The 27,447-nt window shown below is 35.1% G+C and overlaps 1 protein-coding gene across 1 annotated transcript; it reads right to left on the bottom strand.

Annotated features, from left to right (window-relative positions):
• Positions 1–1,496: 1,496 nt before the first annotated feature.
• On the bottom strand, positions 1,497–27,440 carry METTL14 (methyltransferase 14, N6-adenosine-methyltransferase non-catalytic subunit). Its single transcript, XM_045799087.2, has 11 exons — positions 27,308–27,440; positions 23,471–23,559; positions 22,528–22,615; positions 19,319–19,399; positions 18,866–18,953; positions 14,591–14,681; positions 13,193–13,334; positions 8,408–8,500; positions 6,744–6,860; positions 5,423–5,633; positions 1,497–3,083 (listed from the first exon to the last, which is right to left on the bottom strand). Exons 1-11 carry the CDS (start codon positions 27,371–27,373, stop codon positions 2,779–2,781), a joined length of 1,371 nt encoding a protein of 456 aa, XP_045655043.1. The 5' UTR covers positions 27,374–27,440; the 3' UTR covers positions 1,497–2,778.
• Between the last annotated feature and the right edge of the window lie 7 nt (positions 27,441–27,447).

Below are 27,447 nucleotides of genomic sequence, written 5' to 3'. Positions count from 1 at the left end.
AAATCAAACAATGGCATGACACGTATTTACTCAGATTTAGAACAGAGACAGGCACGTAGTTTAAGTTTCCAGATTTATGGGCTACGGACACACAGGTGGCTCTTTGACTTACCTGAGCATCAGAACAGTATAGTGCTGCTGCAGCGCTGATCCAGTCCGACTTCCGACACGTGACCTGGCTGCCATAACCAGACTCTCCTCCACGCTTGATCCCCACTTCCCAGTTTGCACCTCTCACACTGTGCTGTGTCAGGTGACCATTCTACTCTTGGACTGACACCTCCATAATTCCTTGGTCTAATCTGGTTCAGTAGTGTTTGGGTAGGATATTCCCCGCCACAACATCTGTTCTAGATGACATCAACTCCTCCACAAAGAACTGTAGTACTTTAGGCCTCCTAACCTCCAGCCTTTGAAGGGAAATAGGTACCAGGGAGAGAACTGTTACCAATGAAAATAAACATCAACATTTGGACTGGAATACTTAGGATTGTAATTATGTATAATAGGTATGCTGATCTTAGAACTTTTAAACTGGAAAATGTAAGGTTATTGCACAATTATTAGTTTCTGTGCCCAATAAGGAATCCGTAAGTGAAACAACTATAAATTAACTTATTTTGGGTAATTCCTAGATAATTTTTTGAAAATGTAAGACATGTAAATAAATATAAAGATGATCAAAAGTCAGAAGAGGTCAAATTAGTGAGTTTTCATTGGAAACTCTTCCTCAATGAATAAAGATTCTGTCATAAAAATGATACCTCAACCTTTATTGAAAGTGAAGGGTAGAAAACTAGTGAGTCAATGCCATCCTGTGCTATAAAAATTCCACATTACTTTGTCAGAGAGATAATTCTAGGCCTTGCATTTTCCCCACTACCTCCTCCTTTCTTATTTGCTGTATTCTAAATATGGTGGGCATAATTACCATTCAACCGACAAAGAAGCCATTCCCAACTCTCTGTAAGATGACATTATGATATACATCTCACAGGTAACTAGGCCAGGTAGGCACTAAGAATGTTGCCTTCCCTTGGCTAGGCCCAGGGTGTGGACCACATTAGAGAGTCTCATTTATAAGACGGGGTCACTTCCTAGCTGATATTTCTAAAGACCCACACCGGGCAATTAGACCATCTTCTTTATTCTCTTGTCAACTTTGACAACTACAGTTCTATCTCTAGATACTTTATAATTACTGAAGTTGAAAATATGGGATCATTTCAGTAAAAATTCTAGCCAACTGTGATTCATATCTACATAGCTACATCAAGGAAGGCATTAGTCAAATGCTATTTGTACTACAAAGTACCAAAATGTTGAACAAGTTAAATTCATCAGGCTTTTAAGGATCTCAACCCCATTTCTGTAATTCAGCCCTTATCTTTACACTGAATCTTTAGTGCGTGTGATATGACCTTACTTTAGATACAACACGAGCCTGTGAAGAACTGAGAATGGCTGCTAACATGCATCACAGACCAAAACAAAAGTCTGATCTTAAATCAGTCCTTTTTCATTTGGTAACAAAGGCAATTCCACTTACAGAAAACAGACTCCCACATTTCAAAGGTTTAAAGTTTCATTAGAAAAATCATACACAAAATAAAAAATATATTTTTCAAGAACAACAATGGTATTTCGTTCATCGAATTCATTTAAAACATGAGTTACAGTATAGAAAGAGAAACGACAGCAGGAAGTTTTATACAGCCAACTGATCTGCAAAACCAGGCTCTTCAAAACCACACACCATATGGTTTTAATAAAAGGCAACTGCAGTTCCATTTTCTAAGCTGTCTTATGTTGAGGGTTTCCCATCATTGATTTTTATACTGTTTTGTCCATTACAAGTTTGAAGATGTCATTTCCTCATCACCAAATACTATAGTCTCCCAAACACCTGATAACCAGGGCTCTGTTGGTGCCTCATTTCTTTTACTTTGCTAAGGAATATGAAGCTACTTTGAAGGTCAATCCAAGTTCAAGTCTACACCAAAGTTCTAACACTTGGATGTTTGTCCTCCTTTGCTTCGTAAGAGGCGTGATTAACAGTCATCTGTAGCTATGCAACTGAAATGATGATGAGCTTTCTCTCTTTTTAAGGCTGCCTACTAAATTCTACCTCTTCCCCTGCCCACCGCTGGGAGCGCCAACCTCCCCTATCAGATTTAGATTTGGGAGGAGGTGATTTTGTTCAAATTCTCTCAATTTCTCTGTAGTAGTCAAATTATATCTGAGTATAAGACTTTTTTGAAAAGAAAAAAAAGTCTCTTTTTATTGTTTCATCAAGAAAATGCTAAAACTTTGAGAGAATTTAACCATCTGTCCCAACTCCATTCTATCAAGGCTCCCAAACAGCTTTCCGTTTGCTATGACAGCAGTGGCAGGATGCCTATTATCAACTGCTCTTGGCACTAGTATGACACTACAGATTGGGTCTTTTTTACCGTTCACTTAAATTATTTCTAAAAAGCAAAAGCCTTTGTAATTAGTTGGAATCTATCAGAACAAATTAGTCTCTGAAAGGAAGGTATTTGTTTCATTGTTAAGTTACATGCACATGCCCAGAGGCAGGATGATCTGTTTTTCCTGGATTAAAACTACACAATATGTGTAACAACTTCGAGGGAGATTGGCTAAGATATTCCTGCAGTTTAGAGAAGTTAAAGCAAAGTGCAAGCCGGAACTGAGTACTAAACAAAGTCTCCCAACTGGAATTCAAACTGCAGTGAAGAAGGTATCGGGGCATTAACAAATCGGTGTCTTAAAAAGTTACCGAGGTGGAAAGCCACCTCTGTGTGCTCCTCCACGGCCCCCCCTAAAACCACCTCTTTCGCCTCGGAAGTTAGACCGATTCCTTTCTCGTCCACGGCCAGCAGAAGTTCCACCTCTTCCTCCACCCCTGGGAGCTCCACCTCCCCGATCAGACTTAGATTTGGGAGGAGGTGATTTTGGTCGAAGTCTCTCAATTTCTTCTGTACATCCAGTCAAGTAGGAATTAGGAGCACTAAAGTAGGATGCGTATGTTTCTGCATTATAGTTGCTATTTGTAAGAGTTGGTCCAACTGTAAGCCAGCCTGAAATAGAGGGAAAGAAAGATTATCTTTTTTTCCCCCCATTTCTCTTACTGATCCTTTAGGAGCTACTTCAAATCTCTAATGCATTTTTAAAGATGCCCCTATCAAAAAAAATAAAAAAATAAAAAATAAAGATGCCCCTATCACTCACCCAATATTTATCTTTTTTACAGAACGCATGGCATTTAATCATGGTTATATAGATTTCATATGTATGTATCTTATTTCACCTGCATGATGTTAACTTTTGTAAATTATCTTCCTCATTGTCTCCATCCATGTTTCACATTCTGTGAGAGTAGCACTTACAAAAAAATTACACACTACATTGAGTTTGGGCTCAGTGAAAATTTAATAAATTTTATTAACCTTCCTACTTGTGGAAATGATACCATTGTTATCTGATTAAAATCCTAGAATCAACTTTTGCCTCTACTCTTCTCAACACTACATTAACCCAGCTGATAGATGCTAGAAATTCAACTACCACGTTGCTCCTATTCATTTCCATTTTTCCACATCTACTGTCACCCTCAAACGTGAGCCTTTATTTTTCTGCTAGGCCAGCCCCCAACACATGTCACAGACACACACATATATACTGTAATGCTCTCCCAGACTCTCCTTCCTCTGAAAGTGGAAAGCCTAAAACAAACTTTAAAATATGTTACTTCTCTGCCTAACCTTCTAGGGCTCTCCACAAAGCACAGATTCGTATATATAGTATCTAATGTCTTTTAAGATGAAACTTGAACTAACTTTCCAATCACATTTTTCATTAATGCTTTTCATGACAACTTCATTTGAATAAAAAAAATGAATCACTATAATTGTCTGCATACAAATCTCCACCTCTGAAAATAAAAAAAATAAAAACAAATCATAATGTAAAAAAACAAAAAACAAACAAACAAAAAAAACCAAACACAAAACTCCACCTCTGTGCCCATTCTATCCTTTCAACTTGTTGAAAATTACATCCTTCAACATCCAATTCAAATCTATATCTTAAGTGAAATAAAAATAATTTCTCAGGATTTCTATTACATGTTGTGCCTCTATCGGTACAAAGGTAATTTTGTCAGCTACATTGCTAGACAACTTAGCTTATAGTAAGGATGATTTCTGTTTAAATTGTATCTGGAATGGGAAAAACTACAGATTAACTGTAAATCCTAATAAAGACTGATTTTTCAATTATTTACTTTTCTCTTTATTATCTTATATAATTTCATGAAATTTGAGACCCTGAGTTTCTACAACTGAAATATTTTCAAGTTTCTGTGCTCGTCAAAGCACACAGAAACAGCTGATGGGCAGGGAGAGAGATGAGGGATGGATTATGTCATACAGACAAATTAAGGCAACTTTAAGGATTACTTTTTTTAGAATGAAAATCAGAGTTTCTTCTAAATTCTTAGGTACTTTTATGGCCAATTATTCTACTATAAATTCTTTAACTTTTCTTACTTTTTATAAAATCTAGGCTGTTGAAAACAAGATTCTGGCTCTTTTCACTTTTAAACTGGATTTCTAACATGCTAAGGCAAAGAGACTGATTTTATGTATCATGAATAAAGCAATGCTACTTTTACATTTTCAGAGAAAGCAATAAAAGAAACAGAATATACTTATATTTCAATGACACTCTGTACAGAAAAGCTGTGCCCTCTAAGAAAAAATCTTTGTCCAAACAGTCTAATTATTTTCTACTCATTTTTTTCAAAGTATAAATTCACATTGTATTGATTTCATAAAAAGTTAAAATTTTGAAAAGACACCACCACTATAAATGTAAGCAAACACGCTAGGTATTTTAGTTTCTAATACAGCCAAGAATTGTATTTCACAAATGTATGGTTATTGTCTGCAGGATTATTTAACCATTCACTTATGCATTTCTTTAACACGTTATTTACTGAATGATCCGAATGCTGGGTAGAAAGAAGTGAATAAGACAACCTCTGCCTTTCATGAGACTCCACGCTGGAGAAACTGACTAGAACGTATACCCAAATGAACCTGCAATTCATCTAATGATAAGTGTTATGAAGAAAAAGAAAACAGAGTAAGGGGAAAGAGAGTGCTGGAAGGAGGAAGGAGGGCAATGGAATGGGAAGGTGGCCAGTTCAGACAGAGTTGTGAGAAAAGATCTGGCAGGTATTCGAATGAAAGGAGACGACCATGAAGAGAAAAGAATGAGCTTGGCATATCTGAAGTACAGCAAGAGAAATCAAACATGTCATAAGAATTTTATTTTACAAAGCCGTGTATACTATTTCTTGACACCTATATCCCCAGGGGCCATCAAGTTTTTTAAATATTTCCTGAGGTCCTACCTGGTCGAATTGTACTATCTCTTCCAAACAGATGAAGGCGTCTTCTACCAAGGCAAAAATGTTCAATTATATGAAAAATTTCTACAGGCTTTTCTATATTGCCAATTTCAGGTTCTTCCGTGATAATCAAGTCAATGTCAACATTAGCATGAATGAAGTCCCCATCTGTGCTACGCTTAACAGTTCCTTTGATCCCCATAAGGCAGTGTTCCTAAATAACAATAAGAGCAGAGCAATTAGTCTCTTCATCAGTAGTCATATTTCCTAATGTTTTACATTCTGATGTCCCCAATTCCAAAACAAACTTCATTTCTCCAAATCTTTGGGAAATAGTTCTATGGGCAAAAATACAATAGGAAAACCTAGATCTCTGGATGTGGGAAGACTGCCAGGGAAGCTAGACAGGACAGTATTAAATTTGGGGCCATGATGTTTTAGAACTGTGTCAATGACCACAGAGTCTTTTCCTCTGCAACACTAGATAATAACTTGTTTTCACCAGTTATGGAAGCATGGCACTTGACCTTGGAATCTTAAAATGATGTTATACTGGGCCTCATATATAATCTAAGATCAAAACGATATACAAGATATAAGCCTCTTTATATGGAGAGAGGACTTTATTCATGTATACAGACTTCTAATTACTCAACATGAGAAAATCAAAGAATTTTCTTGTTTGTTTTTTTGACCTTCTCTATTTAATCCAAATGGCAGGAGTATGGGTTGAATAAATTTAATCTCTCACTTGACTCCATGAACCATGGCAAGGGTAACTTAGGTTCCCTTCAAAAGAATTTTCCAGTCAAAAAACCCTTAAAAAGAAAGACTCTCCCACCAGTTTCTCCCTAAAGAGTGAAAGACTGGAGGACAAACTTTTAAAGCCTGATAGTAACAGGGCAGTTGTATGGAGCAGAGGTTCTCAGGGGTTCTTGTGTAGGTTCTTAGGATTCTTATGTAGGAAAAAGAGAAGGAAATAATATGCCTCTAAGCCAGCCAGCTGTGAGAGTCTTGACACCATCTCTTTTTTCTGGGCCCAGAGAAAGGGAAAAAATCTGGAGGGGTCAGAGGTACCAAAAGTCCGTACTGACTTAGAATTACAGCAGTTTAGGACACACAAGAATACATATTACCTTCTCCAACACAGTGAAGGTTGATCTAAAATGGTGATTAAAATATTTTAAAATTAAACTGGATGTACTACTATAATGTTCAATGCCATTTGTAAGAAAGAACATTTCTACCAAAATTAAACAGTATACAGTCATTTGGAAAAGCTTGAGGGAAAATAATGAAAATAAAACAAAACAGTAAAGGCAACCTTTGTTCTCTGGAACACAGCCTTTGGATCTAAAGTCTTAGTCTTTCCAGGATTGTTTTTATTGGTTTTAATCCAACAAATATCTTCACATCTTCTGTAACCCCACTTGCGTAAACACTAGAAATGAAAGAATTAAAAAAAGAAATCCTTAGCTAAAAGAAGTAAACAATACTTAAAATAACAAAGCAGCATTAAAAAATTTCCTAGAGGTTTGAGACACTAAATTCCAAGATCTCATAGTAATTTTTAGTTCAGAAATAGAAAAAAGAAATACCAGTCTTGAAATATACAGCCATTATACAGAATGCATAGATACATTTTGGATATTAACATCACATATAATGTTAAATATTGAAACACAGAATTACAGTTATATTCCAATTCTTTAATACTACCTTCCACTGTCATCAACAGAAAGTGGGTTTTAAATCATAAAATACTCAGTTTCTCTTTAATCATAAAATTCAACAGATAATTTGATTCCTAGCACTTCAATTTCCTATTCTCTGACAAAGCTAAAGACTACTGACAGTATTCTAATCGATAGCTTCTTTTCAACTGAGAGTCTTATGTTATTTTTATATATTTAATATTAACAACTTCAAAAAATTCAAAGCCTTAAAATTGTTATGTATATCTCATTACTGGATAAAACTGTACTTTCCATCTTTATACAATCTAGAAAATAGAGATCTGACCCTTCGTGTCCCAGAATCTGTTATATAAGAACATGTAATAAATACTAGCTAATATATTGCTTAGAGTGGCATATTGAGGGCCTACTACCCAATGGAGCTGCTGACTAGCTGGTGGGAATAAAAACGTAAGATATGTCCTTCCCCCCAGTACAATATTGTTGGTACTGTTCACTTCAGGAATGCTCTTACTGTATAGAGTGAGAAACACCTCAAAATGAACTTGGATTTTTATTTTAAAATCTCAAAAATCAAGATAAGTATCTGTTCCTGTCACCAATTATCTGTTTTGCACTGGATATTCACTATACTTCACAAGGGTCTAATACGGAGAGACCCTTGTGCCCCAATCAATTTAACGAAAGCCCATGTGGGAAGACTGCCAGGGAAGCTAGACAGGACAGTATTAAATTTGGGGCCAAAGTTTCACTGCTAGACAGCAGAACTGAGACCAAAACTGAATGAAGCCCTCTAACAGCCACATGCTCTCGTGATTCTTGGCTAAAAAAGCATTTGTTACTCTGTTTCCATTTAGAAATCCAAAATATTGCAATAAAAATTAAAGTTCTGAAATACAGGAAACTTTACAAGATGCTCAAATACAGGTGTTAACGTAACTTCTATCTCACTCTCATTCAATCATTCAAACCATGTGTTCCAGATGCTGTGTTATTTTTCCAATTTGTTTTGGTTTCTATTTGGAATTCAGCAGTTATTATTATTCAGAAGAGTACTTTTTATGTCTAAACTGTTCTCCTCCTGAAGTTGCAACATATCATATTTTGACCTATTGAACCCTAGTGCTAGTTAACTAAAGAGTACTGCCTTTCACGCATTCTTTTCTGAACATATTTTTTCCCTCTATTTTAGCAACTGTTCAGGAAACAAAGGACAAAATAACATCTCTCTTCAAACTTTTTATATTTTTTCTTATGAATTTAAAAATCCAATTTTAAAAAACCATCTTACCACTCTTCCAAGGTCCAATCCCTCCCCGGAACCACACCAGAGAAAGATAAATGATCGAGGTGCTGCAATCTCATCAATTTCTAACTTCATAATCTGTAGGAAAACAAAACAATACTCCATAAAAGTATTTTGTTTCCCAATCACCCTAATCCAAAAGAACAACCACTGAGATTTATCAGGACTTTCAGTAGATGTGTTCTTTAATGTACTAATTTTCATTAGAAAATAAATTTTATCCTTACAACTTATTCTGTTTTCTTATTCTATATTAAGAAAACAAACACATATGCACACACATACACAGACTTGATTTTACACAGAAAAAGGTTATGGGTACCATATTCATAGAATAATGGAGTTTTATAAGATGTGGCTGAAAGCAACCCTTTATGATTTACAGAAAAAGAAACTGAAATAGGAAGAGGTTAAATTACCCCAAAATTAGGGGCAAAATTAAAATGAAATATAACAAATGTTTGGGGAAGATTTGGTTTCCAGTATCTACAGAAGTTCTATAGGAAATAAGTCAATATGCACATTTCATTATAATGACCACTTTTAAGTCTGAAATGCCAAAAAAAAAATACAGTCTACTTTTTCCAAGGGACATACAGATGGCCAACAGCCACATGAAGAGATGCTCAACATCACTCATCATCAAGGAAATACAAATCAAAACTACAATGAGGTTATCACCTCATACCAGTCAGAATAGCTAAAATTAACAACACAAGAAAAAACAGGAGAGGATGCGGACAAAGGGGAACCTTCATTCACTGTTGGTGGGAATGCAAACTGGTGCAGCCACTCTGGAAAACAGCATGGAGGTTCCTCAAAAAGTTAAAAGTAGAACTACCCTACGATCCAGCAATTGCACTACTGAGTATTTACCCAAAGGATACAAAAATGCTGATTTGAAGGGGCACATGCACTCCGATGTTTACAGCAGCATTATCAGCAACAGCCGAACTATGGGAAGAGCCCAAATGTCCACCAACTGATGAATAAAGATGTGATATATATTTAAATCAAATATTAGCCATAAAAAAGAGTGAAATCTTGCCATTTGCAATGATATGGATGGAGCTAGAGAGTATTATGCTAAGCAAAGTAAGTCAGAGAAAGACAACATATGGTTTTACTCATGTGGAATTCAGGAAACAAAACAGACGAAAGAACAAACTGAGGGCTGATGGCGGGATGTGGGTGGGGGATGAGCTAAAAGGTGATGAGTATTAAGGAGAGCACTTGTGATGAGCACTGGGTGTTGTATGTAAGTGATGAATCACTAAATTCTACACCCGAAACTAATTTTACACTATATGTTAACTAACTGGAATTTAAATAAAAACTTGAAACTAAAAAAAAAAGTAATCTATAATTTTGTTTCTCTTGAATGTGTTGTTCCCTTGCATGTGTTCCCTTGTATGTGTATGTTTCCCTTGTGTATCACATAAAAAAAAAAGTTCAATAATTAAATCTGTAAATTTCCAGTTACATAAAAAACTATAAAACCAACCATTTTATATAATATTTTTTCTTCTAGTTTTCTGCCACAGTTGTTTCAGAGACCATAATTTAAGCAAATATCTATGTTTCATTTATTTAAAAAATATTAACTTTAGTAACCATTTAGTAACTTACTCTAAATACTTAGTAACAATCGAAATAAAAAAACATTTGACAGTAATAATGGAAATAAGTTACAATATCTATAAACCTACTGAGTTTTATACTCTGCCTTTTTTTAAATCTTGAAATCGCTCATTTAATATTCTCATGGGAATATGAATAAGTATATATGTAACACACATTTTCCCACGTTTATACATGAAATCGCTAAAAATAAGTGATGACACGTATTAGTGAAGAACATTAAGCATATTGCTCTCTTGACACTGCAATTCTAAATGCTAACTGTTGGTATTTTAAATAAGTGCTTATGTCCTTTACCAAAATGTATGGACCACTAATGACTCTTTAATGTGAAAAGAGAATACCTGTGAAATCCAAGTACTTTTCTTATTTACATCTTATGTAATGACTACTGGCACTTTCTTGAGGATATCATCACTATAGGTTAAGAACTTAGGGCTCTAGGGTCAGATAAAACATTTCAATATGCCAGTCAGAGCTGTTCAGTGAAATTAAACTGAAATCAAGAATATGCATATAAAATGGAGTTCCTTTCTTTCAAAAACTCTGTTAGTCTCACATATAATTGAAGCTCTTGTGCCTTCACTGACCAAACCTTAGAGACTGGCCAGAGAAGAAAGAAGTTCAGCCTAATTACAGTTGATTCATGAACAATGCAGGGGCTAATGGTACCAACCCATACCCCCCAGAGAAAATGCGAGTTTAACTTCTGACTCCCCAAAACTTAACTACTTATACCTACTGTTGACTGGAAGCCTTACTGATAACATAAACAGTCAATTAACACATATTTTGTGTGTTATATGTATTTTATACTCTATACTTAAAGTAAGCTAAAGAAAATGTTACTAAGAAAATCATAAGGAAGAGAAAATACATTTACACTACTGTTCTGTAAAAAATACACATAGAAGTGAAATCGTGCAGTTCAAATTCACATTGTTCAAGGATAAACTATACTAATCAAAGACATGAGATTTATTTTTCAATATTCTTTTTGTTTTCTACTAAAGTCACAAAGATTGTTTTTATATTATTAATCAATTTTGATGAAGATATGGCTAAACAGATATTTCTTAAACACTACTGGAAGGAACATAAATTTGTGCAACCTATCCAGAAAACTTCCCAGCAATAAATATCAAGAGTATTATACCTTTTGTCTTTAGAATACTATATACTGTTAGCTTTCTGAATTTCAACAATAAGCACAAATTATATTTATCATCAGAGGATGGGAAAACCTTTTTCAAAGTGATAAGATCCATAAAAATGTAAATAAAAAATGTCAGAGAGATTGAAGACGAAAGGAAAAGCTCCAAGGAGGAAAAACTGGAGGTGTATCTTAAAGATTAAATAATATCAATTACAGTAACTATCATTAACTCAGAAGAGGACATGCAAGGATTCAGCACAGTATCCTGTGAAACACCAGTCTTACAGTGTCAGTCCTTTTCTTTCCTGACCTCCCTTCTGTGCTCAACACTCCTGCCTACTCTCTTCTTGACACACCCTATTCCCTTGGCCCCTATGACATTTATATTCTTGGTTTTCCTTATTCATCTCTGACCCATTCTCTTGACCTCTCTTTTATATGTGCCTCTTAAATGTATAAGTTTCCTGAGGCTTTACTGTCAATCCACATGTTACCGTAATTAAGACACTATCTCAGGACAAATCCAACTATTCTCATAGGCTTGATGTGCTAATCTTCTAAATCTGTATTTTGAAACACAGATCTGTCCTTTGAATGATATATTCCTATTACAACCTCCACATGGATGTCTCACATGCACCTCAAAATCAACATGTTCAATACGATCTAATCCCTCCAATCCAGCTCTTCTTAAGTTCACTCTTCCTCAACTGGTGAAAACTCAACACACTTATGCCAAGACTCACACCTGTGAGTCATCCTTAACTCTCCCTCTCATTCCAATCACTAGATCTCACCACAGTATCTACTAAACATTACTGAATTTATCACCTTTCTGTTCTTACTAACATCACTGCAATACAAGGTCCCTTCATCTCCTAACTAGGCTGCTGCAAGTCTTCTAACTGCTCTCCCTTTTCCAGACTTTTCCTCTGGAAAAATTCCTCCGTCCTCCACACACTAATCTGAACATTTAACTAAACTGGTTAAAGCTCTTCAAAGACTCCTTAATGTCTTCAGGATAAAAATCTAAGTTTCTATGAAGACATCATCTCAAAAAAGGCCCAAACTGTGTTCTAACATCAACGTACAAACCAGATATTCTTTGCCTCCAGCCCTTCTGCTCTTACTGCTCTTTCCATTTGGAGTCACCATCCCTTTCTTTATCTGCCAATTCCAACTAGTCTGTTGATACTGTTAATGTGTCACCCCCTCTTTGTTCATGTACCCCATCCTCCAAGGCTTGGTCAGTTTTTCTCAGATCATCTTATACAGTCAGTCCTCTATTACAGAACAAAATAATAATGCAATTATCTGTTTAGGTTAATATTTATCCCATTAAACTACGTGCTCCTTAAGTTCAAGTACGAAGTCTTAGTCATCTTTGAATCTCCAGTACCTACCACATTGCCCGCACAGAGTGGTACTCAGTAAGTATTTGTTATTTTTGTTACTGATCGGTAAAAACAGGTAACTTTATGTAACTAACTGAAGTTATCAGCTTGCCTACCTTTATTTAGGAAAATGTAATTTTATCACAATTATACTGAAATTATGTATCTTTTTTATCCATTTTACTGTAAGTTCCTTGAAAAGAAGAAATCATGTATATATATCTATATCTATATCTATATCTATAAATGTATTATACTCTAATGTTTACTAAAACTAAGCAAATGCAGAAAGAGTTATCAATCATTCTGGCTTTAGACTTTTCTAGCTATATATCCAAGGACTCTAAGACTGAAACTATGAGGCTTCTACGGACTATTTATTCACTACCTGCTCAACTTCTGCCCCAAAAAGAAGAATCAGACCAAAGATAGTGTAATATCTGTCAATGTACCCGGGATCTTCCACCACATTATATACTACATATTTATGATTCCTAAAAAGATAGGAATATTTATAATCTTCTCATCAAATATTCATTTGAAAAATAAATAATTACAATGTAGAAAGTTTCATCATACATCATCCCAAGTCCAGCATTTTTCATTAGCAGTGATGCCAGTTTCTCTGTAATATTCTTCTAAAGGGGGTTCCAGAAGAATCACATCAAATTTAGGTGTCAGTTCTCTGATGTCAAAGGCTTCTATATCTGCTTGTAAGTACCTATTTGATTAAGGCATAAAAAATGACTAAGAGATTTTCAAATACCTTACAGATGATAATGAAAGGAATTTCTTAAATATTACTAAATACTGTTTACAAAGTAATCATAAACTAATTACTGAATACTTTTTTATACAGGAGTATCTTTCTTCAGTATAGACAGTAAACCATCTTCCAACACTCTTCTCTAGAAGATGGATATAATCACGCTACAAACTAAAATCATATTTTCCCCATGTACGTCAAGAATGTACTTCTCTCATTTTTAAATTGAAAATCCATACTAGTACGTAAGTCTCTGAGCCCCATTTCATCATCATCTGAATTTCCTAAAGACTACCACATTATTTTTTTTCTTAATTGTTAAGTTAGAAAAACTATTTGTTAGCTTTAAAATCCTCCCTCTAAAAAACTGTTTCTAAAGATGGATATAATTTTCTTTTATTGATTTGTTAATAAAATTGTTTATATTAGTAGCCTTTTCTGGCTACCTAGTATAAATTACGACTAGCCTTTACTGAAAGGTTTTTTACACATAGTATGAAAGTAATTTAAGTATAACATACTTCAAGAGTTTTTTTTTAATTGGAATAATACTAGAATCTGATAATATTTTTCTCCACACACTTGGACTTCTTTGTGGTGGTTCTAATGACTAACAGTATACATTTTAGCAAACTGTTAAATGTATAAAATGTTCTAAGTAAGCTAAATGTGAATTAAGTAGATTTTCCAATTTCAAAGACTTTTTACACATTTTTGAGGAAAACATTATTCTGTTTAGCAAAGGTTAATGAATTTTCATAATCCAATATGTTAAGAATAGTATCCCTGAATGCTGAGTTATAATTAATTTTTATTTTCTTCTTTTCCTTCATCTAAGTTTTCTAAACTTCCTTCAATAAATAAACTGCTTTTTGAGAGGAAAAGTCATTTAAAAACATTTTAAGAAACTCAAGAATACAAAAACATGAATGATTTTTCTAAGAAAAAAACATTTAAAGACACTTTAAGGAAATTATCTAGAAACTGAAAAAAATATATCTAGAAAACTGAAAAAAATAAAATAAAATGAGAACCTACTAGTGCACTCAGCACTGGAATGTCAAACGAATCTATTTTACCATATAGAAGAAAACAGTCTGTTAACACTGTATAGGTGCTGAATTTGTTTTTCAAACAGAAAGGCAATAGGATAAAAGACTGCTATTTTAAGCCTGAGTTGGAATAAAAAGTGACTGAAAAAACAGACTTACATAGGAGGAGTGTTAGACTTAGCTATTAACTCATCCTTCAGCCTGATGAGCTCCCTCAGTTTAGGGTATTCTTCAAATCTGTCAGCCAAACCTGAGGACAAAAAATACTAAATTTCAATACAGCTGAAGTTAATACCAGTGCATTCAAAGGTTATGAGCCCTCTCAGGAAAACAAAACAATATACAATCACTACTTTATTCTCATGTCCTTTTAAAAAAGTTAATTTTGAGTATTTTTTAAATATTTCATATATATATTTCACATCTAATGACCTTAATCCCATATGCAGGCAAAAACCCAGATGTTCTAAAGCCCAAATCAATAAACCATTTAATCTCTCATACTTAAGTTAAATCTGCTCACAGCATTAAGTGAAGCCATTCTGTTCATTCAGGGAAGGAAAAGAACAACTGCCTTCTTCTACCATGTTCTTCCCCCTTTCTATTAGCTAAAAGAATTCTTTCTCCTTAAGAATCTAGTGATTATTGAGGTCTGTACTTAACTTCTTAAATAGTTATCAAAAGCAGAGAAAATGAGTATTTCTTTTCTTTCTTATGATTACATATAGAAAGAAACAATACTTAAAGGTGAGAGAAACACTGCTGATGATCTTTAATTAATTAGCTATGGCTCATGAACACAATCCTGGAACAAATCTAGTAAAGAAGATAATGAGTCCCTAATAGTAGACTACCTCTCACCTCCAAGACAAGTTGTTTTCTCCACAAGTATTTCTTATATATCACTATCTATAATTTTAAAGATTTCACATCTCCACATCATTATCAACCAAGTCCTCACATATATTTTCAGGCTTAAGATCTTAAAAAACATGGGGCGCCTGGGTGGCACAGCGGTTAAGCGTCTGCCTTCGGCTCAGGGCGTGATCCCGGCGTTGTGGGATCGAGCCCCACATCAGGTTCCTCCGCTATGAGCCTGCTTCTTCCTCTCCCACTCCCCCTGCTTGTGTTCCCTCTCTCGCCGGCTGCCTCGCCGGCTGCCTCTATCTCTGTCGAATAAATAAAAATAAAATCTTTAAAAAAAAAAAAGATCTTAAAAAACATGGACAAGTCCTACAAGGATTTTTAAAAACAGGAGACTCACTGTTCCCGTGTCCTCAAAAATATTTTGGATCTTTGAGCTCAGAAGAGATTTTAGGTAAAGCAGCATAATGCTTGTTTAAACAGCTACAGGGATAAGTAGGGCTTTGAATATCAAAGATTCCTGAAAGTTTTTATTTGGAACCCCCCCCAAGAAACATATTCCTAACAATATAAATCCTGTAAGCATCTTAATTTAAAAACCAAAAGTACAGATATTAATAACTTTAATATCAAAGAGTAAAAGTGAAAGATTCTGTAAAGCCTCTTCAATCAGTGCTTATAAAACAAACCGCAAATAAAACAAGTTTAAAGATTTTATTATAGTCAGGTTTTAAATCAGAGTAGAATTGGTTCTCACTCTTCTATAAAACAGAAAGTTCAAGTTTTTCTCAATCCATAATAGTTTCCTAAGTACTTTATCTTTGCTGTAGGGAAATAAGTATCTTAAAAGCAGAAAGGTGGATACTGAAATTCAGTCATACAACTATCATAAAAAACACCCTTTACTGACAACTATCATAAAAAACACCCTTTACTGAAGTATAACTGATACATAAAACACACACATATTTAATGTATACAATTTGATGAATTTAGACATATACATACACTTGTGAAATCATCACGACCAAGGCAACGGACATATCCATCACCTCTAAAAGTTTTCTTGTGTTCTTCTGGGTGTGTGTGTGTGAGCGCGCACGTACGCACGTGCATGTGTGATAATGCTTAAGATGAGATCTACCTTTAACATATTTTTAAAGTTTTACTGACTACAGTCCACAGCATTGCTGACTATAAGCACTATGCTATAGAGATCTCTAGAATGAATTCATCTTGCATGACTGAAACTTTGTATCAATTCAGTAACAACCTCCTATTTTCCCCTTCCTCCAGCCCCTGAAAACCACTGTTCTCTGCTTCCAGGAGTTTGACTATTTTAGGTACTTCATAAAAGTGTAAGTATTTATCATATTACAGATACTATTTTAGGTACCCAAGTATTTATGTATTTGTTCTGTGACTGGCTTATTTCACTTAGCATTATCACAACTTTTTATGCTACAGCTAAATTTTGCTCATGAAAACACCAAAATCAGTTTCTACTTCAATAATATGGCTTGCAAGCAACACAGAAAAAATAAATCAGATGACATCAAAATTAAAATTTTTTTGTGTTGCAAATGATACCATCAACAAACTAAAAAGACAACCCACACAATGGGAGAAAATACTTCCAAATCATATGTCTGATAAGAGACCTGGACTGAGAATATAAACTCTTATAACGTAATAATAAAAAGGCAAATAACCACTTAAAAAATAGGCAAAGAGTTTGGATACTTCTCCAAAGTAAGTATTTAAACAGCTAACAAACATATGAAAAGATGCCTAATATCATTAATCACTAGGAAAATGCAAGTCAAAATCACAGCGAAATTATCACTTCATACTCACTAGGATGACTGTAATTAAAAAGACAGGTAATAGTAAATGTCAAGCATGGGAAGAAACTGGAACCCTCATACATTGTTGGGAGGAATGTAAAATGGTACAGCTGCTTTGAAAAACAATTGTGCAGTTCCTCCAAAAGTTAAACAGAATTAACACATGACCCAAAAATTCCACTCTTAGATATATGCCTAGGAAAAATGAAAGCATATGTTCACACAAGAACTTTACATGAATATTCATGCAGCATTGTTTATAACAACCAAAAAGTGGAAACAACCCAAATGAATGGATAAGCAAAATGTGATATATACATACAATGGAATATTATTTCGCAGTCAAAATAAACAAAGAACCGGCTTGTGCCACAGTATCAACGACCCTTGAAAACATTGTGCCAAGTGAGAGAAGCCAGTCACAAAATACCATACCTTGTACAATTCCATTTACATGAAATGTCTAGAATAGGCAAATTGTTAGAGATAGAAAATCAGTTAATGGTTACTCAAGGCTAGGGGACAGATGAAGAGAAGGCAATGGGAGCTGACTACTAATGAGTACTGAGTTTCTTTAGGGGAGATGAAAATTAGATTGTGGTAATGATTGCACAAACGGGATTTACTAAAAAAAAATATTATATCCTTTAAAGGGGTGAATTATATGGTACATGAATTATCTCAATAAAGCTGTTTTTAAAAATGCAGGGATAATACATTTGAGGGACTTCTTAGTAGACTGGACAGGGGCTGAGGGAAGAACCTCTGAGCTTGAGGATATCTTAATAGCAACCTCAAAAACTGAAAAGCAAAGAGAACAAAATCTGAAAAAACAAAACCCAAAACAAAACAAAAGCTAGACAATTCAAGAACTATGGGACAACCACAAAAGATGTAATGTGTATAATGGAAATACCAGAAGAACGAGAGAGAGGAACAGAAGAAATATTTGAAATAATAAGTACTGAGAATTTCTCCAAATTAATGTCAGACAACAAACCAGATCCCGGAAGCTCAGAGAACATCAAACAGTATAGTGCCAAAAAAACGCCAAACCTACGGCCATCATTTTCAAACTACAGAACATTAAAGATAGAGAAAAAATCCTAAAGAAACCAGAGGAAAAAAAACTCCACGTCTACAGAAGAATAAAGATAAGAATTATATCCAATTTCCCAGAAACATGCAAGCAAGAAAAGTTTGGAGTGAAATATTTAAACTGTTGAAAGAAATAAAATACCAGCCAAGAATTCTATACTCTGTGAAATTATTCTTCAAAAATAAAAGAGAAATAAAGACTTTCTTAGAAAAATAAAAATTGAGGGCATTTGTTGCCAACAGACCCGCCTTGCAAGAAATGTTAAATTCTTTAGAGAGAAGGAAAAAAGTAATATAGGTGAGAAAATTAGGCCTACAAATGAAAGGAAAAGCATCAAAGAGGGAATGATTAAAGGTAAAATAAAAATGCAAGGACCAAACTGAAGGAAGGAAGGAAGGAAGGACGGAAGAAAGGAAGAAAGGAAGGGGGTAACACTGCTGGAAGGAAAAGGAAGGTATACTGGAAATATGGAAAATGGAAATAGGAAGCCAGGAACAATAATTTTGGAATTAGAAAAGCCAAGCCAGGAAAAATAATTTTGTTAGACATTATCCACAAAATGGATAAAGTACATGTATGTAATCAAGAGTTAGCAAATGCATATTCCCAACAAATCTAACATACCTACATCCCTGATGAAATTTTGAGGTCTATGTCCAGTGTCTACAAAATGTTGGCAGTAATCATTATGGGGATTTAAACTCTGCGTTCCCTAAAGAAAAAGTCAAAATTAAATTAAGAGCATTTACTCTAATGGCAGATATACTAACACTGTATCTTATTTATTATGAGGCCATACAAAATAAAATTGATATATAGATTTAAAAAATTAGTAATATTTGAAAACACAACTAAAATGACACTATTACTTTTTAGTAGCTATAGACATTGATATAGCATTATCTCAGCCTAAATAGCCAAGTATCAGAAGACTATTTCAAGAATAATTTTAAATGATTTTTACTTTATAATAATGATTTCTTAGTAACTGAAAAAATATTGAAAATAATAAGTATTTAAAATTTTTTCATGCATAGAGCTGAAATGTGAAGAGTTATGATATGAAAATTTATTTACCTTAAGAAAAGTACTAGAATCTTTATAAATCTCTTCTTCATAAGGCAAATTCTCTTCTTCCTGTTGCATTTCTAATTCATCCTTGGAAAAGGAAGATTAAATAGACATTTTATGTATAGGAGGAATATTTTATATATTTATGATATCTTGAGTACTAAGATTCAATATAAATATTTCATTTCCCTAAGACATAATTTTTCAAATTATCATTAAAGTCAAATACTGAAGTCTTTGCATTCTTATCATTATCTATTTTTACAATAAATAAAAATTTCCTTTTCATTTTCATTCTCATCAATAAATACCTGTCTGTAACTACTGATTTTATTGACTATATTGTCTAATATTATTTATCTCATACTATAAATATTAGAATTTAGCTCAAATCATGAAAGATATAATCACCAATGGGGCAATTTTATTTCTATTAAAAACCATATGAAACTTCTATTTTTATAGATCAAAAATGTTAAAATACCAGAAAATATACATGGTTAAATATACATATTTATATAATAAGCAAATGAAGTAAAATGATAACAATAATCACTAATATTTAAGTTGCATACTAGCATATACCAAAATGCAATGCACAAAAAAGTATTTATGAGATTAGGTCATTGTATCACTGAACTTCCTGGAGACTTACTGAAACTATGCATTCTCTTCTCTATTAAATATAGTTGTGCAACAATTAACTTGAAATAAATGGAGATAGGTTTTTCATTTATAATACTTTCTTTTCGACTAAATATTGTAACTATAAGTTTAGAAGTTGTGTTTTTTCCTTCAGTCTTTCAGAAACAGTTTTACATTGTTGTCTAGCCCATGGATTCTCAAAATATCTTAACTGTACTACACTACATAATAAACATGGAATAACATATCTCAAAAAAGACATTACTGGGGCGCCTGGGTGGCACAGCGGTTAAGCGTCTGCCTTCAGCTCAGGGCGTGATCCCGGCGATCTGGGATCGAGCCCCACATCAGGCTCTTCTGCTATGAGCCTGCTTCTTCCTCTCCCACTCCCCCTGCTTGTGTTCCCTCTCTCACTGGCTGTCTCTATCTCTGTCGAATAAATAAATCTTTAAAAAAAAAAAAAAGACATTACTATAGCCACTCAAAATGTGATCCAATTATCCAAAGTTTCGGATACACCTACCTCCTTAGTCTTACTTAAGAGTATTATTGTCCAATGCTTACTAGGCATTATGCTTTATATCCATCACATCTTACATTAAAATGAGGAAACTGAAATAAAGATCTTAATTGAATTGGTTACAGGACTACTTCATTTTATTGTGCTTTAATTTATTGCACTCTGAAGATATTGCATGTTTTACAAATTGAAGGTTTGTAGCAACCTTGCATTGAGCAAGTCCTTTTCTTTTTTTTTTTTTTTTTTAAAGATTTTATTTATTTATTTGACAGAGAGACAGCCAGCGAGAGAGGGAACACAAGCAGGGGGAGTGGGAGAGGAAGAAGTAGGCTCACAGTGGAAAAGCCTGATGCAGGGCTCGATCCCAGAACGCCAGGATCATGCCCTGAGCTGAAGGCAGACGCTTAACGACTGAGCCATCCAGCCGCCCCAGCACCATTTTTCTGACAGCATTTGCTCACTTCATGTCTCTATGTCACATTTTGGTAATTCTTGCAAAATTTCTAACTTCTTCATTACCATATTTGTTACGGTGTTCAGTGATCTGTGATCTTGGACGTTACTACTGTAATTGTTCTGGGACACGCTGAACCGTGTCCATACAAGATGTGAACTTTATCAATAAGTGTTGTGTTTTGATTGTTCCACCAACTGGTGGTTCTCATCTCTCTTCCTCGCCTTGAGCCTCCCTATTTTCTGAGACACAATATTAAAATTAGGTCAATTAGTAACCCTACAAGTCCTCTAAGTATTGAAGTAAAAGGAAGAATCGCACATTTCTCGCTTTTAATCAAAAGCTAAAAATTATTAAGCTTAATGAGGAAAGCATGTGGAATCTGAGACAGGCCAAAGCTTAGGCCCCTTGTGCCAAACAGCTAAGTTGTTTATGCAAAGAAATGCAAAGGAAAAGTTCTTGAAGGAAATTAAAAATGTTACTTCAGTAAACACATGGATGATAAGAAAGTAAAACAGCCTTATTTCTGATATGGAAAAAGCTTATTGGTCTGGAAAGAAGATCAAACCAGCCACAACATTCCCTCCAGCCAAAGCCTAATTCAGCGCAAGGTCCTCACTCTCTTCAGTTCTATGAGGGCTGAGAGAGGTGAGGAGGCTGCAGAAGAAAAGTCTGAAGCTAACAAAGGTCGGTTCATGAGGTTTAAGGAAGGAAGTCATCTCCATAACATCAGAGTGTAAGGCGAAGTGGCAAGTGCTCACGTGGAAGCTGCAGCAACACTGAGGCAAGACCCTCCACCAGCAGAAAAAGAGTAAAACTTGCTAAAAAGCTCAAATGATGGCTAGCATTTTTTAGCAATAAAGTATTTTTTAAAGATTTCATTTATTTATTTGTAAGAGAGAGACAGCGAGCACAAGCAGAGGAGCTGCAGGCAGAGGGAGAAGCAGACTCCCCACTGAGCATGGAGCAGGATGCGGGACTCGATCCCAGGACCCTGGGATCATGACCTGTGCTGAAAGCAGACGCTTAACCAACTGAGCCACCCAGGCGTCCCAGCAATAAAGTATTTTTAAATTAAGGTATGTATCTTGTTTTATTAGACATTAATGCTATTGCACATTTAACAGACTATAAAATCGTGTAGATATAACTTTTATATGCACTGGGAGACAAAAAATTTCATTTGACTTGCTTTATTGTGATATTCACGTCATTGTGGTGGTCTGGAACCAAACCTGCAGTATCTCCACGGTGTGCCTGTATACCTATGCGACTGACAATTATTTTAGAAAGTTTAAAATTGAGCTTTTCATCCAATTTACTTTCCTGGATAAGAATCTATTATTGTGGGGCGCCTGGGTGGCTCAGCGTCTGCCTTCAGCTCGGGTCATGATCCCAGGGTTCTGGGATTAAGCCCCACGTTGGGCTCTCTGCTTAGCGGGGAGTCTACACTCTCCCTCTGTGCACGCTCTCTCTCTCTCTCTCTCAAACAAATAAAATCTTTAAAAAAAATAAAAATAAATTTTAGAAAAAGAATCTATTATTGTAATAATTTATATTTTTCTTGACCAGAAATTTGTCCTGTTCTCTACTTGCCTTATATTCTTCCATTTTGTCTTCATCTGTCTCTCCTTCATCCTGATACTTACGTTTTGCATTTGGAGCAGACGTATCATAGGAAGCCCTGAAAATTACAACTGAAGTGTCACACACAGATATAGAAAGATGCATAAATGGCAGCAATTAATAATAATAGTTTACAAAAACAGAACAAGGCACATTTTTTTCTGATTAAATAGTATCTATTCACCCAGTTTATAAATAAAAAAAAAAAAAATCGTACAACCTGACAGGTAATTCTGTATTTTACTTTTATGAGAAAGCAACCGAATAAGCTTTTATAGTGGATGTATGGCAAAAAGAGACTTGTACATTATATAACATTCTAATTTGTCTTAAGCAAAATTGACACTCAAATTAATAACCAGAATACTGAAAAATTCTGCAGTGCTCTATGAACCACCAAATGAATACCACTTTTAGGGCAAAGTGTGTTTTCTTTTATAAGAGTTTGTAAATATAATTATTTATTTATGGTATGTAAGCTAACTCTTAGTTTAACATTCCATTTTCTAACTACTTTATGAACGAGAACTTACTATATTCAGAAAGTATTTCATAATTCATGAATACTAAAAACCAGTATTTCTGAAATCGTTATTTTGACGCTTGTCATAACAACACACTTTATACCTAGGATTATTTGTTTATCAAAAAAATAACCAGGGACACCTGGGTGGCTCAGTTGGTTAAGCATCTGCTTTCAGCTCCGGTCATGATCTGGGGTCTTGGGATCAAGCCCCATGTCGGGCTCCCTGCTCGGTGGGGAGTTTGCTTGTCCCTTTCCCTCCCCTCTCCCCTCCTCCTCTTGCCCTCTCTCTCTCTCCCCCTTTCTCTCAAATAAATAAAATCTTAAAAAAAATAAACAATAACCCTTTCACAAAATTAACATGTCATTAAAAAAAATTATTCAACTGACCTGCAAGTTTCTCTTGTTTCAGCAATTTCTCTCTGCTCATCTTTGCTATTTAACACAGCACCAATGCTGTCGGCACTTTCGGCTCCCAACTGAGGAAAGACAAAAACCAAAAATCAGATCATAATGCATTGGATAGCCTTTCCAGCCTCTGCAGCAATATTTAATATATCAGGTATTAAAAAAAACAAAAAAAAACAAAAAACCGAAAACAAAGCCCTAACTACCTCAGCGGGCAAATGGATTAATTACTGTGCAGGAAAAACAGGAAATACCTTGGAACAAAACCATGTTAATTAGGAACAAATATGAGAGCTAGCGAGCATTTTATACTTTCAGTTATGTTTGAAATTAAGACAATTTTAGCCAACCCTCTACTTTTTAAGAAAATAATAAAACATAATTTAGTAGTAGTAGCAATAACATCAAAAAAAGCAGCTAACATATAGTGTATATAGGGTGCTAGGCTTTAACACTTTGCATCCATCAGCTCATATATTATACCTCATTTATCTCGTGCTGTAATATCTATCCAGTTTTATTCAAGTCTTTATACAATGATTTATAGGCACAATACTGAATTTTAATAATACCTAAAAAATGGTAATGCAAATTTTGTTTGGCAGCTGGGGAAATTCTGCAAAATACAACAAATAACTAGTTGAGATAAGCTGGCTACACAGAATGGGATCAGTTCACGGAAACCTTTAAAAGTCAAATGAACAACTGCAGAATGCAATTTATAGGCCATGAGGAACTATTGTATATTTTGAAGTATATGAAGGACATGAGGAAATCTGCATTAAATAGTCCCTTTAGGGGCGCCTGGGTGGCTCAGCTGTTAAGCGTCTGCCTTTGGCTCAGGTCATGATCCCAGGGTGTCAGGATCGAGCCCTGCATTAGGCTCCCTGCCCAGCGGGAAGCCTGGTTCTCCCTCTTACACTCCCCTTGCTTGTGCTCCCTCTCTCACTCTCTGTCAAATAAATAAATAAAATCTTCAAAAAAAAAAAAAATAGTCCCTTTAGCTCAGGAAAGTAAATATACTGAAATATCAGAGGTACAAGTCCCTACAAGTCCCTACAAGCCTTGATCTTAAACAATTACCACTGCCTTTTTAGTTTGCCTACTTCATGACTCCCCTAAGGTTTCTCCAATGATAAATCTCTTCCAATATATCAAATGTTCCTGATATTTTAACTCTTCCATAAAATCTTCCTGAACCCTATTCTCATTAGTTAGAAGACACATCTACTTCCCATAGTTAAAAAGATTTCTAACCTTTCCATGACTGACTCCTCTCTCTTCAGGGCTGAGATGAGTACAAGTGATTTCTTCAAGGAGTACATAGAATTAGGAGAGTACACATGCAGAAAATGCAGATAGCCTCCTTCTACTTTTCTCCTTTTTATCTCATTTCCTTATTCGGATCATGGCACTTAACACAACTTTCAATTATTTTATGTTTCACTTTTGCTTATTCCCTGTTTATACTGCTTCATAGTCTTTATCACTACTTTCAATTATTTTATTTTACACTTCAATTATTTTATCTTTACTTTTGTTTACTTCTCCCCAAGTGACATGTAAGCTCCCTAAGGAGATGAACTCTTGTCTTCTTGGTATCTGTATGTTCAACAGTTTGCATAATGCCAGACTCAGAGTGGATGCTCAATATTTGAATGAACCAATTAGATTTCCTACTACATTAGAATACAATGTATTACAATAGAAATGCTTTAAGTCAAAATTCTGCTCATATATATAATTGTCCTCTCATGCTCCAAAACAAAAAAAATTGTGGAATGATGGGATAAGTAAATCACAGATTTTTCATTATGGAAGCACTAAATACATTATTTGAATAATTAGAACAATTTGGCATCATTTGAAAGCATATACGATTTTTCTGGAATAAAGCTACAGCTAAGTAAAAAGCAGGTGTAAATTGCTGATGTTCATATTCTGTATAACAGTAAGTAACGTAAGTAGTGTACTCAACAGTAAGGACAACGAAAGCCAGGTGGAAGAAGACCCTCAGCCAGAGAGATCAAGATAGCTTTCATTACAAAGTTCTGACCTGAGCTGTACTACAGTGGATGGACAGAAATCAGAAAGGAAGAAGGACAATTTTTTAAAAATCATAAAGTATAAATTGCACAAATCACGTTCTGCAGAGTAATAAATCAGTCTGTGTTGTTCATATAGAGAAAAGCAATTGAAAGAAAGGCTGAAATTAGTTGGTAAAGTGGAGGTCTGTCACTGATTATATCAGACATCCTTACTTAAGTGGAATGGCTCCTAAGCAACTAGAAGACTAGGGAGCAGCTAGTGTACCGGAAAGGGCATGGAAAGACCTAAAACTGCAGCTTGTAACCTTACAAACTTTGTGGACTTCAGCATGTAACTTAAATTCTTTGAGCTCTATTTTCTGCATCTATAAGATGCAAAAAGCATCTGACTTGTATGACTAAAGATAATGTATATAAAAAGCTTAGCAGAGTCTTGATTCATTGAAGGTACTTAATAAACAGCACCCATTATTACACTTTATGCACTGTGCAAGCTCTTTTAGGGTACGGACTACTTTTTATTCACAGTTGAATTGCCAACGGCTACTAGATCCCCTGGTATATAGTAATTATGAATGCATTTTGAGTCTAAGAATTTGAAACCAAAAAATAAGAACCCTACTTAGTGGTAACAAAGCTACTGAATATTTTGAAGACAACATGATAAAAGAAGGTGGGAAAAAGAAGGCTTGGAAAAGATACCTGATTTGGCCCAGATCATAATACCAGAGGGACATAAGAGATCTGATTCCAAATTCCCACATTTTTAACACTATACCATAAACCTTTCCATCAGATCATAAGAGTATAGGTTTCAAATTTTCATTTACTAAAACCGATTCATTACGGAGAAAAATAACAGTAAGATGCCTCATTAAAACCTCTTAATATTTCCTCCATCACTTTTCCTGATAGGAATGGTAGGATGGGAAACACAAACTCTGACTTCAAGTAGAAGGGTACATCTGCATTTTCTGCATGTGTACTCTCCTAATCAAGTGTTAACTTACACACCAGAAGCAGTGAAGACAAGCTTTGGAGAAACAAACCTGGGTTCAATTTTCTGGCCTGGCGGTGAGTGACACGGGGCAAAAATTACTTAACCTCTCTAGTCTGTTTCATTATTCGGTAAGTGAAGTTAATGATACCTATTTCAAGGGTTTGCTGTGACTGATAGAGAGTAAGAATTCAAATATTAGCGGTGGGTGATGACGAAGATACCATACTTGGCACAGCGGACTGCAACACACAAGATGCACAAACTAAAATTTACACTCAGGCTATTTCTAATGCAGTCTTTAGACATAATCCCAAAGAAAACACTAAGAATCTGTCTCACAAGGAAGCCACAATCTCAAGAAGCAGGTGCTAAGAAGAAAGGCAAGACAGAGAAGACCATTTAAATAGTTTAGAGAAACTTAAGGGGTAACAAGTCACTTTTCCTTGCACGAACTACGGTAATTTATTTACAAAGACCAAAGCTTTGCATCCCCATCATTGAGCCACGCGCCAGACACTTGCGCATTCCATAATGGTTGCTGAAGATCAGTCGTGGCGTTCGTTTTAGCAACACAATGACCGCGGCACAGAATGGAGAATATTCGGGGTACTGATGAAGTTAAGAACAAGAAAGGCAGGTAGGCCCTGGGATCAGGGTCGCGGGACCAGGAAAGTATGCACCGCAGTGGGCAGGCAAAGACAGAGAAGAGGGGGAGGGGGAGGACATGGGAACCGCGCACGCGCATTCTCGATTCCTCCCTCGGCCGCGGACCTGCTGCGCAAGGAGCTGTCGCCGTAACTTCTGCCGCTCCCGGATCTCCTGCAAGCGGCTGTCCATGTCCCAACTTCTGTTTCCCACTGCCCCGAGAACCTGACAATTAGAGGAAGAGTAACCTCCCGATTTTTCTTCTG

The sequence above is a fragment of the Ursus americanus genome, chromosome 13 (genome assembly GCF_024610735.1).
Source record: "Ursus americanus isolate L20-20 chromosome 13, mUrsAme1.1.p, whole genome shotgun sequence".
Taxonomy (NCBI): domain Eukaryota; kingdom Metazoa; phylum Chordata; class Mammalia; order Carnivora; family Ursidae; genus Ursus; species Ursus americanus.
This window is presented reverse-complemented; position numbering and strand designations above follow the sequence as displayed.